Source organism: Camelina sativa, chromosome 3, assembly GCF_000633955.1.
Source record: "Camelina sativa cultivar DH55 chromosome 3, Cs, whole genome shotgun sequence".
NCBI lineage: Eukaryota > Viridiplantae > Streptophyta > Magnoliopsida > Brassicales > Brassicaceae > Camelina > Camelina sativa.
This window is the reverse complement of record NC_025687.1, coordinates 958,247-971,972: the sequence shown is the minus strand read 5'-3', so window position 1 is coordinate 971,972 and position 13,726 is coordinate 958,247. Positions and strand designations below refer to the sequence as shown.

General features: G+C 37.4%; 2 protein-coding genes across 2 annotated transcripts in view; one reads left to right on the top strand and one right to left on the bottom strand.

The window, feature by feature from the left end:
- On the bottom strand, window positions 34-1,584 carry LOC104760314 (BI1-like protein). Its single transcript, XM_010483221.1, has 4 exons — window positions 1,156-1,584; window positions 946-1,059; window positions 490-647; window positions 34-371 (listed from the first exon to the last, which is right to left on the bottom strand). The coding sequence occupies exons 1-4, from the start codon at window positions 1,421-1,423 to the stop codon at window positions 168-170; spliced, it is 744 nt and encodes a 247-aa protein (XP_010481523.1). The 5' UTR covers window positions 1,424-1,584; the 3' UTR covers window positions 34-167.
- LOC104778538 (protein SPIRRIG-like) overlaps window positions 6,080-13,726 on the top strand; it is an 11,273-nt gene continuing 3,626 nt past the window's right edge. Inside the window, exons 1-14 of the mRNA XM_010502995.2 lie at window positions 6,080-6,698; window positions 7,099-7,168; window positions 7,304-7,389; window positions 7,614-7,749; window positions 7,834-7,890; window positions 8,047-8,220; window positions 8,367-8,558; window positions 8,698-8,763; window positions 9,041-9,155; window positions 9,313-10,478; window positions 10,621-11,320; window positions 11,452-11,554; window positions 11,644-12,758; window positions 12,853-13,720. Coding sequence (XP_010501297.1) covers window positions 6,523-6,698; window positions 7,099-7,168; window positions 7,304-7,389; window positions 7,614-7,749; window positions 7,834-7,890; window positions 8,047-8,220; window positions 8,367-8,558; window positions 8,698-8,763; window positions 9,041-9,155; window positions 9,313-10,478; window positions 10,621-11,320; window positions 11,452-11,554; window positions 11,644-12,758; window positions 12,853-13,720 — 5,024 coding nt within the window. The 5' untranslated portion in view covers window positions 6,080-6,522. The remainder of the gene's footprint in view (window positions 6,699-7,098; window positions 7,169-7,303; window positions 7,390-7,613; window positions 7,750-7,833; window positions 7,891-8,046; window positions 8,221-8,366; window positions 8,559-8,697; window positions 8,764-9,040; window positions 9,156-9,312; window positions 10,479-10,620; window positions 11,321-11,451; window positions 11,555-11,643; window positions 12,759-12,852; window positions 13,721-13,726) is intronic.

The window sequence follows — 13,726 nt, the reverse complement described above, 5'->3', positions numbered from 1 at the left end:
CGACAGAATATGGTCTTTAAGCGCAGGTTCTAATGTTACTAAAACAGGTTACCTTGCCATGTTATGAATACTGAAAAGAAAAAAAGGAGGTTCTGTTAACAAATAGTATCAAAGATTTACATATTTGAGGACGTGATAATAACACTGATCGAGACTTAAAAAACGCTTCATTCGGCAGCTCTGAAAATGGTAAGGAGAGCCAAGAAGAGGTTGATAATATCCAAGTAGAGCGAAACTGCAGCCCAGATGTACTCATCGTAACTGTAACGTTTGATGAGATTGTCTGTATCGTAAACTATGTACCCACAGAATATTATCGCAGCTAAACAACCATAGATCATCACTGAGAGCCGACCCAACGGAAAGAATATCTGCAAAAAACAAAAAAAAAACCCACGATCAGGCTCAGTTTTCAGTTCTTGCAGCATTCCAATGTTAAAACTAAAAGAAGCAAATTAAACGTAAGGGAAAAGAAGTGTTTTTGCTTACCTGAATAAGGGCAAAGACCATGAGAACGATGAGAGCACCAAATAAGAATGGACCGAGGAAATTGAAGTCATATCCTTTCTTCGCCGCCCAAAAGGTGTACAAGGTTAAGGAAAGCACCACTACTGTCGTTAAAATCGCTGCTTCAAGAATCACTTTTCCTGTTCCAGCAACAAAATTCCAAAATTTAATGAATAATTTGAAACTATATACACTGTTTTACTACTAAGTGGTTTATCCAATGTATTATAAAGACAAATCAATGGTTTCTATGGAAACATTAAGCTATCAGTGAACCAATTATTGAGTATGAGGAAAGTCAAAACCAGCCCATATATGTGTTGGAGATACAGGCTATTATAGAAGCGTGTGGTGTGATTTAAATCAACTAATAAGTCGCTTGAAATACAAGAAAGGAATAAGGAGGAGAAGTTGAGTGTGTGACAAGGAAAGACTTACCACTGGTGAAAGCACACGTTAATCCCACGGCGAAAGCCAAAGTCACCGTGAAGATCCCTAGAAGCAAGTAATTCACCGGATGTTTCTGGTGGTAATAGTACAGAGGACACATTACTGCAACCAAACAGAACAATAACAAATTAAACCAAAACCCTAAAATCAAAAAAAACATCGAATTGAATTTAGATTTTTTTTTGATTTTTTGGTTACCTATAAGAGGTGTGATGATTAGAACAATCCAGAGAGCAAGACCGGCACTAGTGGTGGCGAAGAACACGGCAATCGGACGGACGAAAACCACCGTGGCGGCGACGGCGATGGTTGCTAAAAGCTGGAAGACGATTATGGAATATACTTTACGGATGAAACCCCATCGGAGTTCGGGGCTCTCGAGCATCGTCGGATACAGAGTTCTCTCACCGCCACCAGCGCCGGTCTCCACGTCATCTTTCCGGTAAGGAAGATTCCACTTATGCATTCTGTAAAACTGTAATCGAAACAATGGGTTCTTGATCAAACGAACGCGGGAATATTCGAATCCTGGAAGGAACCGGAGAAGAAGACGATGATCTAGGAATTAACAAGTTTCGGAATTTGTTTTTCCTTTTTTGTTTCGATCGTAACGTTTTTTTCCCGAGAAAATTTGAGATTTCGAGGCTGAGAAAAAAATAGAACTTTAGAAGTTATAAAAGCAGTTAAGAGAAGAAGAGTAAAGGAGAACGTTCTTGAAGGCACCAGGATTTGACACGTGGCGTACGATGGCTCTAAAAGTCTCTAGATGGCTCTGTTAAGTTAAAGAGATGAGAGAGTTTTAGGGTTGGAAGAATTGTATTCACTTCCATCGGAATATATGAGTGGTTATATATATACTACCCATATGGTTTATTTAGGAAGAAAATGTTAAACCTAGTTAACCTAATTCCCTTAATTACATAAAATACATATTTACATAATAATATCTCACAATATCTCCTCTTGATTTTCTATAGAATCAGGGTCTTTAAGTTAGTGATTCATATTATAATCTGTTTTACACCACAAGAACAAAATTCTGAAGTTTCGTGATGACACGGTTTTTTTTTCTGTATTATTTCACAATTATGATTGACGCGTTTCAGATGATAGTTTGTTCGATCATCATCCATCTGTTGAATTACAACTCTCCTCAACAACGAGGAAGCATCCTAAATTCAATGAATTACACTTTATTTCATTCCACCGTACATGCATTTGATCTCCACTATTACGTCTAACTTTTACTTATCAATTGACAACCTTTTTTTTTCCATGGATACATCAAGAAAATGCAAAGTTTTCATAGATATGGAAGCGTTAGGTAGGTATGTAATATATTTTGTAGCGTTTGCACTAACCAATAATAATAAAAATCCCAGTCGAGTAACTTGAATTTATATTTTTTTTAACGGGGTTTAGCCGATGGTATTATAAACAAAATTACGAATGGCATAAACTAAAGCAGATTGCGGAAGAATCGTTAACCTCCGCATCCTCCGCCACATTCTCCTCCATGTCCATCACAACCACCGCCGTGATTACCGGAGGGGACATGATGACCGCAGTGATCCGCGGAGGAGATAGCTGCTACTGGAAAAATCATGAAGCCACCGTCTTTACTTCTTGTCGCGCCATCGCTAGTAGTGGTGACTGTTCGTTTCTTCTCGTCGGCCTGCTGACAGATGCAACAAGATACCGTACCACTAATAACAGCCAAACTGAAGAGGGCTATCAAGACAATAACAAGTTACTCCATTATTGCTTCGACGTTGTGTTGGAATTTGCTTCGAGAGCTTATTACGTAGAATATTTTGTTATTAAATCAAGATTTTGTTAAACTCTGTTAAAATTTAATGTTATTAGTCTTCAAAATTAGAATCCAATAAACCTCTAAATATCTTACTTAGCATATGCAATTTTTGATATATTTTGTTATATATTTGGACGCGTTTCACATTATTGTGTACATCTTATCTTTTTTTTTTTTTTTTTATAACATCTAAAACACTTTATTGATATGAATCCGAGTATAAAAGATTGTCAATAAAATTACAAATAACGAAAATACGATAAAGAAAATACTTAATCTTCTTCGTCATTTTTCTACAATCTGATGTGATTTGCTTGCTTGACAATCATTTTCTTTTTATTAATGAAATACCATTAACGCTTTTGAAAATCATAAGTAGCGATCCATCTGTTGCATCGCATAACTTTTAGATTGATCGAAACTCTCTTATGGAAAGAGATATCATTGATTATGGTTGTACTTAAAACCAATTTTTGTTCATATGCTGTGAACCATCTTCTGATTCTCTCAATAGTGTCCTCCAAGTCCTGTTTAAAATATTGCTTCCATGGTGGTTTTTGTGCCGGTCGACCTATTTGTGTTAAACTTCGGGACGCCAGCACTAGATCATACTAACGCCCGAGAACAATCACATAACTAAATCAGATGTTAGTTTGAACAGACTCACGACCATGGAGAAATCGCCGGACATGGTGAAATAGTGGTTGATATGAAACCGCTGAAAATTAGACTTTCATACCAAGAACAGAAACCAATATAGAAGGAGAATGGTGGTTGATAGCAGTGAAGCAAGCGACACAACACTAACTCAAGGGAAGTGGTTAGTCGAAATGTTGACAGAAACAAAATTTAATTTGAAATCTGAAAATCGAGATTCTCGTTATGAAAAGTTAAAACCAGAGAGACACTGAAGGAAAGCAAGATTAAAACAAATGACACAAATTATGCCTATAATAAAATCTAATAACTATTTAGATTAGTAAGTAGAAGAGTGGCATCAATGCCAGAGCCGAAGCCGATCGATTGGAAAAACCACAGAAAGAATAGTTGTCTTTGATCGCTAAACAAATCACCTCAAAGAGAAAAAAAGGAACGGTTTTTGTTGATTATAGTGTACACCTTATCTATTATAATTCTGAAATCGATAACATGTGTTTAAATATGTCCAATATTAACACTATTGTATATTTTGATACACCAAACAGGTTTTAGAATAGTAAATGATCAGTTAACATTTTACAATTTTGATATCATGCTATTAATCTACCAAATCATGAAAAATGGATTATTACTTTTCTGCATTGTTTTTTTTCACTTTTTGAAAAATTATAAGTTAACCTTCTAGTTCATCAAACACTTGTGTCCCATTACATATAGAGCTTTTATGGGCCTAGTTTGAAAGAAGATTACTTAATTAAACTAGGTTTTAACAAAATAAAGGAAGTGATCATTTGGACTTTTAACCTCACATGCCCGTTGTTGTTACTTGTATTTGAAATTTAGTCGCAACTCGAGAGAGTTTACATCAGCGAGGTAATTAAATATTAATTTTCCGACCACAATTTTGTCTGCTTTTTGTCGGCCGTTGTTATTTTTTTTTCCTGCTATTATCGCCACACACAATTTTCCTTCTATATTGCTGGAATCAGACACATGAAAATCTATTAATCATTGTTGGAAAAATTGTTTTCGACGCAACATGAAAAATAGAGATCAAATAATTTTCACATATGCTTGACCAAGTTCTATATATCTTTGATTTTCTGCAAATATATGGTTTCTTTTTCACCAAATTTTCTACTTTTGTGTGATGACTACTGTATATTTACCACCACTACCAGTATTTATTGTTTGTTTAATATATATAGGCGACTTCTACATTATGTTTTTAAATACCTACACCACAATTTGCTCTCGACTAATATAATAGCTGCAAATACACACTTATATAGAGCAAATTAAACTAGATCAAATTAAATACTCTTTTTAATTTTGAAAATTTCCAAGTTAGATAGTTGTCTATTCAAAACATTGCTCTCCACGACCTAACCAACAACAGTGATATATTTCCCCTAATTAGTTTTCTTGTAATATTGACATGAAATATGAAGCATGTTTAAATGTCTTAGATATATTGTTTTAGTATTGGCTACATGTTCTTACACTGATTTTGAGGTTTGTATTGATTTTTCTTTTGAAATTGAACAATTAGTGGTATATATTATTTTTTGGTCCCAAAGTGTTTGTTTAATCTTACAAAGAGGGGATCACGTCTCGCAATCGCTCAGAAAGGCCTATACGAGCACGTAGCATCCTCGTCCCGTGGGCTCTACTTCCGATTGAGTTAGTAGACTATATATATTGGTCTTTGACCTCTTGGTCCTTATCTTTCTCATTATTTATGATTCAGCTCTCATTATTTTTTATTTTTTAATCCACACCCATTTTTGAGGTTCATTTTCTAAATTTTTATTTTCTCTTTTTTCAATCTTAAGACTTATATTTATATTTATATACATAATCCACTTTGAAAAAATCTTATCTTGTGTAGGCTTTGATACTACCAAAGTAAAAATATAATTTCTGATCAATAAATTAATCCATGGTCCTGATTTTAAATCTTAAACATATGTAAAAAAATATTTTAAAGAAAATTTAACACTTTTGGGATAAAGTAAAAGGATAAAAGTCAACTTTAGAATTAAGACTTGTTGTATTCCATAAAGAGTTGTTTAACTCTGTTTTGAAAAATATCCTAATGTGTATGTCTAAACATCTTTATTTTGACAATTTGTAATTTTGTATATAAGTATAGTCATACAACTATATTATATATAAAAAAGATAGAAAAGAACGAGTCAACCTTTGTTATTTTCACGAATGAAATGTCAAATGTGTTCAAGTGTGCGTAGTTTATAATTCTTGTATCACATTTGTCTGCGCCATTTCTTTGGTCTACAAAATTTAGTTGGTAGTTGCAATGCAAGACTGTTTTTGGGGGTCAAAATAGTGAACGAAATATTATAGTGAGTGAAAAATAATAAAAAATCAAAAATACGAGGGCTGATAAAGTAACAAAACTGGACAATATCGTGTTTTGGAGAGAGAAAGTGAGACGACGACTTGAGCGAGAAACAAGGCGCGGACGGAGAGAGACGCCGTCAACTCAAAAGAACACAAAAGGAAACAAAAAACAAAAAAAAAAAGAGAAGGAGATATTTGATTAAATCTGTTAATTTAAATTTTAATTAAGAGAACAAAAAAAAAAACAAAATCGCGTTTTTTTTTGTTTGTCGTCAAAATTGGTTTTTGTTCATTCTCGTGGAGGAAAAAAAAAAAAAGGATTTTTGAAGTGTTTGTGGAGGGCTCTAGGGGTTAAAAAAAAAAGTTCACGATTTGAAAATTTTGGATCTTAGATCTTTCTTCTTGCTACGAAACCCTAATTTGATGCATTGTATCAGCTCAATTTGATCTTAAAAAAAAAAAGAGTCTTTTTTTGTTTGTTTGTTTGTTTGGGTTCTTCTTTGTTTCTTTAATTCGAACTCTCCTCATTTTAAGGATTGTTTTTGCTTTTTGTTTTCTTCTGGTGAGAACGGTGATGAGAGTTTTGGGTTGATCGCATTTTTTTTGGGTTGTTGTTCTAATTCTGATCGACGACTCGGATCTGGGGTGGGTCGTGTTTTCGTGACCGAGTCAGGGTCTGGTCTGGTGAGGTCGTCGGATGAAAGTTTCTGGGATCGAAAAGGACAACGATGAAATGGGCAACATTGCTTAAGGACATCAAGTCGAAGGTTGGATTAGCTCAATCCTCTGACACCGACCCCTTCGCCGTTGACCTAACTACTCCGCCGTCTTCTTCCTCTCCTCCTTCTTCCACTTACAACCCCTCCTCCTCTTCTCAATATGTCTTCAACTCTTCTCCTTCGAGGTACACTCTTCTCTTCTTGCTTTGCTTGATCTAGGTTGTGGGTTTTTTTTTTCCGATTGTTATAGTTTCCTGACTTTGCTTTTCTGTTTGTTTGGGGACCAGAGTTTCCATTGTTTGTTTCTCTTTTAGGTTGCTTTATAAGTGATCAATTTCAACTAAGTCTCTTTTAGATTGCTTTATTGCAACATCTGTGGTGCTAGTTATTTGTGATAGGATGTTTTGGAAGACTGCTGCTTCGTTCATGTAAACTCATTTTTTTTACATGTTTAATTGAAACGCAAATATAGCCTGAGAAGCTGTCAGCTGCTACACTTTGGTATTGGATTCTGTAATTCTGTTGACTGATCTCTGTTGGTGTAAAACAATTGTTGATCCTCTCTCTACTCCTCTCAAAAAGCAGGGATAACCATGAGTTGGAACTGGACTTCAAGAGATTATGGGAAGAGTTCCGTTCATCAAGCTCTGAAAAGGTTCTTACTTTGATAATCCATACTCTTGTATACGCTTTAGTCATTTTCGCGGAATCTCTTCTTGTATTTTCTATATTGGATGGGCATACAAAAGACCTGCAATTTATCAGTGCTAATCGTCCATATGTCATGCAGGAGAAGGAGGCCTCCTTGAATCTGACCGTGGATACATTTTGTAGATTAGTGAAGCGGCACGCAAATGTAGATCAGTTAGTTACTATGTAAGCTGTTTCTAGTCTTTTCCCCTTTTTGGTTGGATAGACGTTGAAGTAGGGTTTGTTGTTTCCGAGTGTCTCCCAGTCTTCCCATGATGTGAATTTTTATATGTTTCTCAACCTGTATGTTCTTTCCCTGTCTAGCGAGTCTTCTTCCGTACCTCATATTCTATTTTTGTAGGTCAGATATGGTATAATCACCAATATTGAGAGATTAATTTTAATTGCAGGTTAGTAGAAACACATATATTCTCTTTTGTCATTGGGAGAGCATTTGTGACAGATATTGAAAAGTTGAAGATCGGTAGCAAGACAAGGTCACTGGATGTAGAGAAAGTATTAAAGTTCTTTTCAGATGTCACCAAGGTGCGCCTTTTCTTTCTGAATATTGTGCATCTTGACATGTCACCCTCTCTTCTCTATTTTTTAATCCATGATTTCTTCCTACAGGAGGGATTTAGTCCTGGTGCAAACCTCTTAACAGCTGTTGAAGTACTTGTATCTGGGGTACTTTTTTGACTTTAACCTGTCTTCCAGTTTACACACTCCATCAAAGATTGCAAAGCTCTATTTCTCGTCGTCCATGATGCTAACTCTTGTATGGTTTTAGGCCTAGTATATTGTGTTGCCTCCTTAACGCAACCTCTTATGTTTTCTTTTCAGCCTATCGACAAACAATCACTACTGGATTCTGGGATATTCTCTTGTCTAATACACGTTCTCAGTGCACTTCTAGCATATGATGAATTAGGTAAAAGTAAAATAACTGCTGATTTGGAAGAGGTATCAGCGGAAAAAGATGCTGGATACAGAGTTCTACATACTAGACGACTTGAGGTTCTGTTTCAATAATTCATTCCAAATCTTAAGAATACTATATATGTTTTTCGACATTGTTTTGAGCTGGATATTGACAACCAAATTTATACTACACAAATCCTTGATCAGTTTAAAAAATACTTTGTGTCCCTTCATTCTTATAGGTGGAGGGTAGTGTTGTCCATATCATGAAAGCATTAGCAAGCAATCCTTCTGCTGCTCAAAGTTTGATCGAAGATGACTCTCTTGAGTCGCTTTTCAATATGGTTGCCAATGGCTCCGTTACAGTTTTCTCTCAATATAAAGAAGGTCTAGTTCCCCTCCACAACATACAGCTTCACAGACATGCAATGCAGGTATTTTTCGCACATCTGTTTGAGAGTATCATGCTAAACCGAAATTATTTGTGACCGGCTTTCTAGATAGACGATTGAAACTGGATTTAATAATCTGAAATTTATAGTTTCACTTGACACCCTTTCGTGTCTCTTCCAGATCCTTGGACTTCTACTTGTCAATGACAATGGCAGCACAGCAAGATACATACGCAAGCACCATCTGGTATGCCAGTGAACTATGCAGACTGCTTGAGTGTAGTATATTGATTATCATGCATGCTTATAAGCTGACCTTGGGGTTGTTCTTTCTTTCTAATGTTGAAACTATGTGAGATTTTTTTTGGTGGTAAAGAACTTGGTTAGCAGGAACTTATGTTGATTTCAGGATAAAAGCAAATGATAATTACTTGTTGTATGCATAATTTTTGTTTCTTCAGAAGCTTAGTGTTGCAAAGTGATAAGTACAACTAGCCATTGAGGTTTTTTGAGTTCTCGTGCAGATTAAGGTGCTCTTGATGGCTGTCAAAGATTTTGATCCAAATTGTGGTGACTCTGCCTACACTATGGGCATTGTGGATTTGTTACTTGAATGTGTGGAACTATCGTACAGACCTGGTAAATATGATCTACAGAGCTCTATATATGTTATGTACGTATGAAGAAAATGCAACGTGATTGTAGAACATTCAGCAGTCACATGTTTATATATGGACATGTAAGCGGAAGCTGTTCTGATTATGGCTACTAATCTTTTTCAAATTTGACTTTGTAGAGGCTGGTGGTGTTAGGCTGAGGGAGGACATACGTAATGCACACGGTTACCACTTTCTTGTTCAGTTTGCCCTGATTCTATCTTCCTTGCCAAAAAATCCGATTTTGGTGTCTAGTCGTTCATCTATGAATCAAGATAGTGGTTCAGATGGCTCTGAAGTGGTTCCTGATGGAGAAAATACGAGCAGTAGGGAAAATGCTGATATTTCTTCACAAAACTTTGCTCCATCGTTGTCAAGATTGCTTGATGTTCTAGTCACCCTGGCTCAGACTGGTCCAGCTGAGCCATCTGTAGGGAGGGCCTCACGGTCATCCCAAACAAAGCCAACTGGGCATAACAGAAGTCGAACTTCATCTGTTGACAGCATATATGACGAGACATGGGAACAGGGAAGTGGTAAAGTTAAAGACCTGGAAGCTGTCCAAATGCTGCAAGATATCTTCCTGAAGGCAGAGAATAAGGATCTTCAGGCAGAAGTATTGAATAGAATGTTTAAGATATTCTCGAGCCACGTGGAAAACTACAGATTGTGTCAGGAATTAAGAACCGTTCCGTTACTTGTCCTCAACATGGCTGGTTTTCCTTCCTCGCTGCAAGATATAATACTCAAAATTCTGGAATATGCTGTCACAGTTGTGAATTGTGTTCCAGAGCAAGAATTGTTGTCACTTTGTTGCTTATTGCAACAGCCAATTACATCTCAGTTGAAGCACACCATACTTTCTTTCTTTGTGAAGCTCATATCTTTTGATCAACAATATAAGAAAGTCCTACGTGAAGTTGGTGTTTTGGAAGTCTTACAGGATGATTTAAAGCAGCACAAGCTTCTTATGGGTCCAGAACAGTATAGTGGAGTGCCTAATCATTCTGATTGGAAGCCTAGCTCAGGTAGCTTCAAAATGCACTTAGATACTAAAGATGCCATTATTTCATCACCAAAGTTGATGGAATCTGGGTCAGGAAAGTTACCTGTATTTGAAGTTGACAACACTATTACTGTTGGTTGGGATTGTATGATCGCTTTGTTAAAGAAAGCTGAGGCTAATCAGGCATCTTTTCGTGCGGCCAATGGTGTGGCGATTATTCTTCCTTTCTTGATATCTGATGCCCATCGAACAGGCGTTTTGAGGATCTTATCATGTCTAATCACAGAAGACTCTAAACAGGTAACCTCTTTTTCTTGAATCAACTATGCAACAGTCAGTTTTATTGCAAAGTAGATGTGTTAGGTTACATTAATGCCAGTACGGGTATTTCCTTTGCGTAATTGGGGAACATAATTAATTTTCTTGCTTACTCTCCAACCAGGTCCATCATGACGAATTAGGAGCTGTTGTCGATTTGTTGAAAAGTGGAATGGTCACTGGTATTTCTGGCCATCAATACAAGCTTCATGATGATGCCAAATGTGATACAATGGGTGCTCTATGGCGTATTGTTGGTGTCAATGGCTCTGCCCAAAGAGTCTTCGGCGAAGCCACTGGTTTCTCTCTTTTATTGACGACCCTTCATACTTTTCGAGGAAAAAGAGAGCACATGGATGAGTCTGATTTGACGGTTTACATCAAATTGTTTAAATATCTATTTCGCCTTATGACAGCTGCAGTCTGTGAGAACGCTGTTAATAGGATGAAACTGCACGCTGTTATAACGTCTCAGACATTTTATGAACTTTTGGTGGAGTCTGGATTGCTGTGTGTTGAGTTGGAAAGGCAGGTTATACAGCTATTGTTAGAACTTGCACTTGAAGTGGTTCTTCCACCATTTTTAGCATCAGAGTCAACAGCCCTTGCTACTATACCGGAGAGCGAAAAAGCAACGTTTATTGTATCAACCCCATCGGGCCAGTTCAATCCTGAAAAGGAGAGAATTTACAATCCAGGTGCTGTCAGAGTTCTAATCCGTTCATTGTTGCTTTTTAGTCCAAAAATGCAGCTAGAACTTTTGAAACTTCTGGAAAGTCTTGCACGTGCCAGTCCATTCAATCAGGAAAACCTCACATCAATTGGTAAGAACCATGCCTCACTGCTCCTCTGGGGTTTATTCTTTAATCAATATTATGATCCCTATCGCTGTTAGTTTTTCCCTTTTATCCTCTCTTAACCCATCTCTATCTTGTCATGACTTATAATTTAATAGGTTGCGTGGAACTTTTGTTGGAGATCATTTACCCCTTTCTTGCCGGTTCATCTCCATTTCTTTCTTATGCTTTGAAGATTGTGGAAATTCTTGGAGCGTACAGGTAAAGAACGTCCTGCATTATTTCTAAATTTAATATATATTTCCAACGTTACTGTTTTTGTTTTTCTAAAAAAGTTTTTGTGTGTGTAGATTGTCCCCATCTGAACTCCGAATGCTGTTTAGATATGTTTTGCAAATGAGGATTATGAATTCAGGTCATGCAATAGTTGGCATGATGGAAAAGCTAATTCTCATGGAAGACACAGCCTTGGAACATCTATCTCTGGCTCCTTTTGTAGAAATGGATATGAGCAAAACTGGGCATGCTTCTGTCCAGGTGTCACTGGGAGAAAGATCTTGGCCTCCTGCCGCTGGTTATTCATTTGTTTGTTGGTTCCAGTTTCGTAATTTTTTAACAACCCAAGGAAAAGAATCAGAAGCCTCCAAAGTTGGCGGTTCATCAAAGACGTATCTTTCAAGTGCACAGCAACACGAACAAAACATCTTCCGGATGTTTTCTGTTGGTGCTGTAAGCAATGAAAGTCCATTCTATGCAGAACTTTACTTTCAGGAGGATGGTGTTCTGACCCTTGCCACTAGCAATTCACATTATTTGTCGTTTTCTGGATTGGAAATTGAGGAGGGCAGGTGGCATCACCTTGCTGTTGTTCATAGTAAACCAAATGCTCTTGCTGGACTCTTCCAGGCTAGTGTTGCATATGTCTATCTTGATGGAAAACTAAGGCACACGGGTAAATTGGGGTACTCTCCTTCGCCTGTTGGAAAATCTTTGCAAGTAACAGTTGGAACTCCAGCTACTTGTGCTAGAGTTAGTGATCTGACATGGAAAACACGCTCATGTTATCTTTTTGAGGAGGTGCTCACATCAGGTTGCATTGGTTTCATGTACATTCTTGGTAGAGGGTACAAAGGTCTTTACCAGGATGCAGACCTCTTACGCTTTGTGCCTAATCAGGCTTGTGGTGGGGGCAGCATGGCTATCCTGGACTCATTAGACACTGACATGACCTCATCATCGAATGGACAAAAGTTTGATGGAAGCAATAGACAAGGAGACTCTAAGGCAGATGGCAGTGGAATTGTCTGGGATCTTGAGAGATTAGGAAATCTTGCCTTTCAGTTACCTGGCAAAAAACTGATTTTTGCATTTGATGGAACATGCTCGGAGTTCATCCGTGCGTCTGGAAATTTTTCTCTCCTCAATCTGGTTGACCCATTGTCGGCAGCTGCTTCTCCAATTGGAGGTATATAGTGGTTTTAACATTCTTGTTCCTATTTTACATTTTCATCTGAATGGATTTCATAATTTGATTCATTCTTGTTTTTCAAATGGTTCAGGAATACCACGTTTTGGGCGTCTGATGGGAAATGTATCTATCTGCAGACAAAGTGTGATCGGTGATACTATCCGCCCTGTGGGAGGAATGACTGTTGTTCTAGCGCTTGTTGAGGCTGCCGAATCTAGAGATATGCTACATATGGCTCTTTCAATGCTTTCCTGTGCGCTTCATCAAAACCCTCAGAATGTGAAAGATATGCAAATCATCAGGGGATATCATTTACTAGCTCTGTTTTTGCGTCCCAAAATGACTCTGTTTGATATGCAGTCTTTGGAGATCTTTTTTCAAATTGCTGCATGCGAAGCTTTGTTTTCAGAGCCAAAAAAGTTGGAGGCTGGACAGAGTAATATTAGTATGCCACCTACAGAGACTATATTCGAGAACAGCTACGAGGATCTTGGTCTTTCGAGATTCCGGTACGATAGTTCCTCAGTTGGGTCTCATGGGGATATGGATGACTTTTCTGTTCCCAAGGATTCATTTAGCCATCTCTCTGAGCTAGAAACAGATATGCCTGTTGAAACTTCAAACTGCATTGTCTTATCCAACGCCGATATGGTTGAACATGTCCTCCTGGACTGGACCCTTTGGGTAACATCCCCTGTTTCCATCCAGATTGCTTTACTTGGTTTCCTGGAAAATTTGGTTTCAATGCATTGGTACAGGAATCACAATCTTACGATTCTGCGCAGAATCAATCTGGTAGAACATTTGTTAGTGACACTTCAGAGAGGTGATGTGGAAGTTCCGGTCCTAGAGAAGTTAGTTGTTCTGCTTGGATGCATCTTAGAAGATGGATTCCTGACTTCTGAACTTGAAGATGTTGTTAGGTTTGTGATTATGACATTTAATCCCCCTGAAGTGAAGTCACG

What these genes read in the sequence shown, in the direction of transcription:
- LOC104760314 (XM_010483221.1), bottom strand. Translation starts at nt 1,423, where the DNA reads ATGCATAAGTGGAATCTTCCTTACCGGAAAGATGACGTGGAGACCGGC. An exon ending in AATCATCACACCTCTTATAG is followed by an intron (nt 1,060 to 1,155) that starts GTAACCAAAAAA and finishes GTTTGGTTGCAG; the next exon opens with TAATGTGTCCTCTGTACTAT. An exon ending in AACGTGTGCTTTCACCAGTG is followed by an intron (nt 648 to 945) that starts GTAAGTCTTTCC and finishes TTGCTGGAACAG; the next exon opens with GAAAAGTGATTCTTGAAGCA.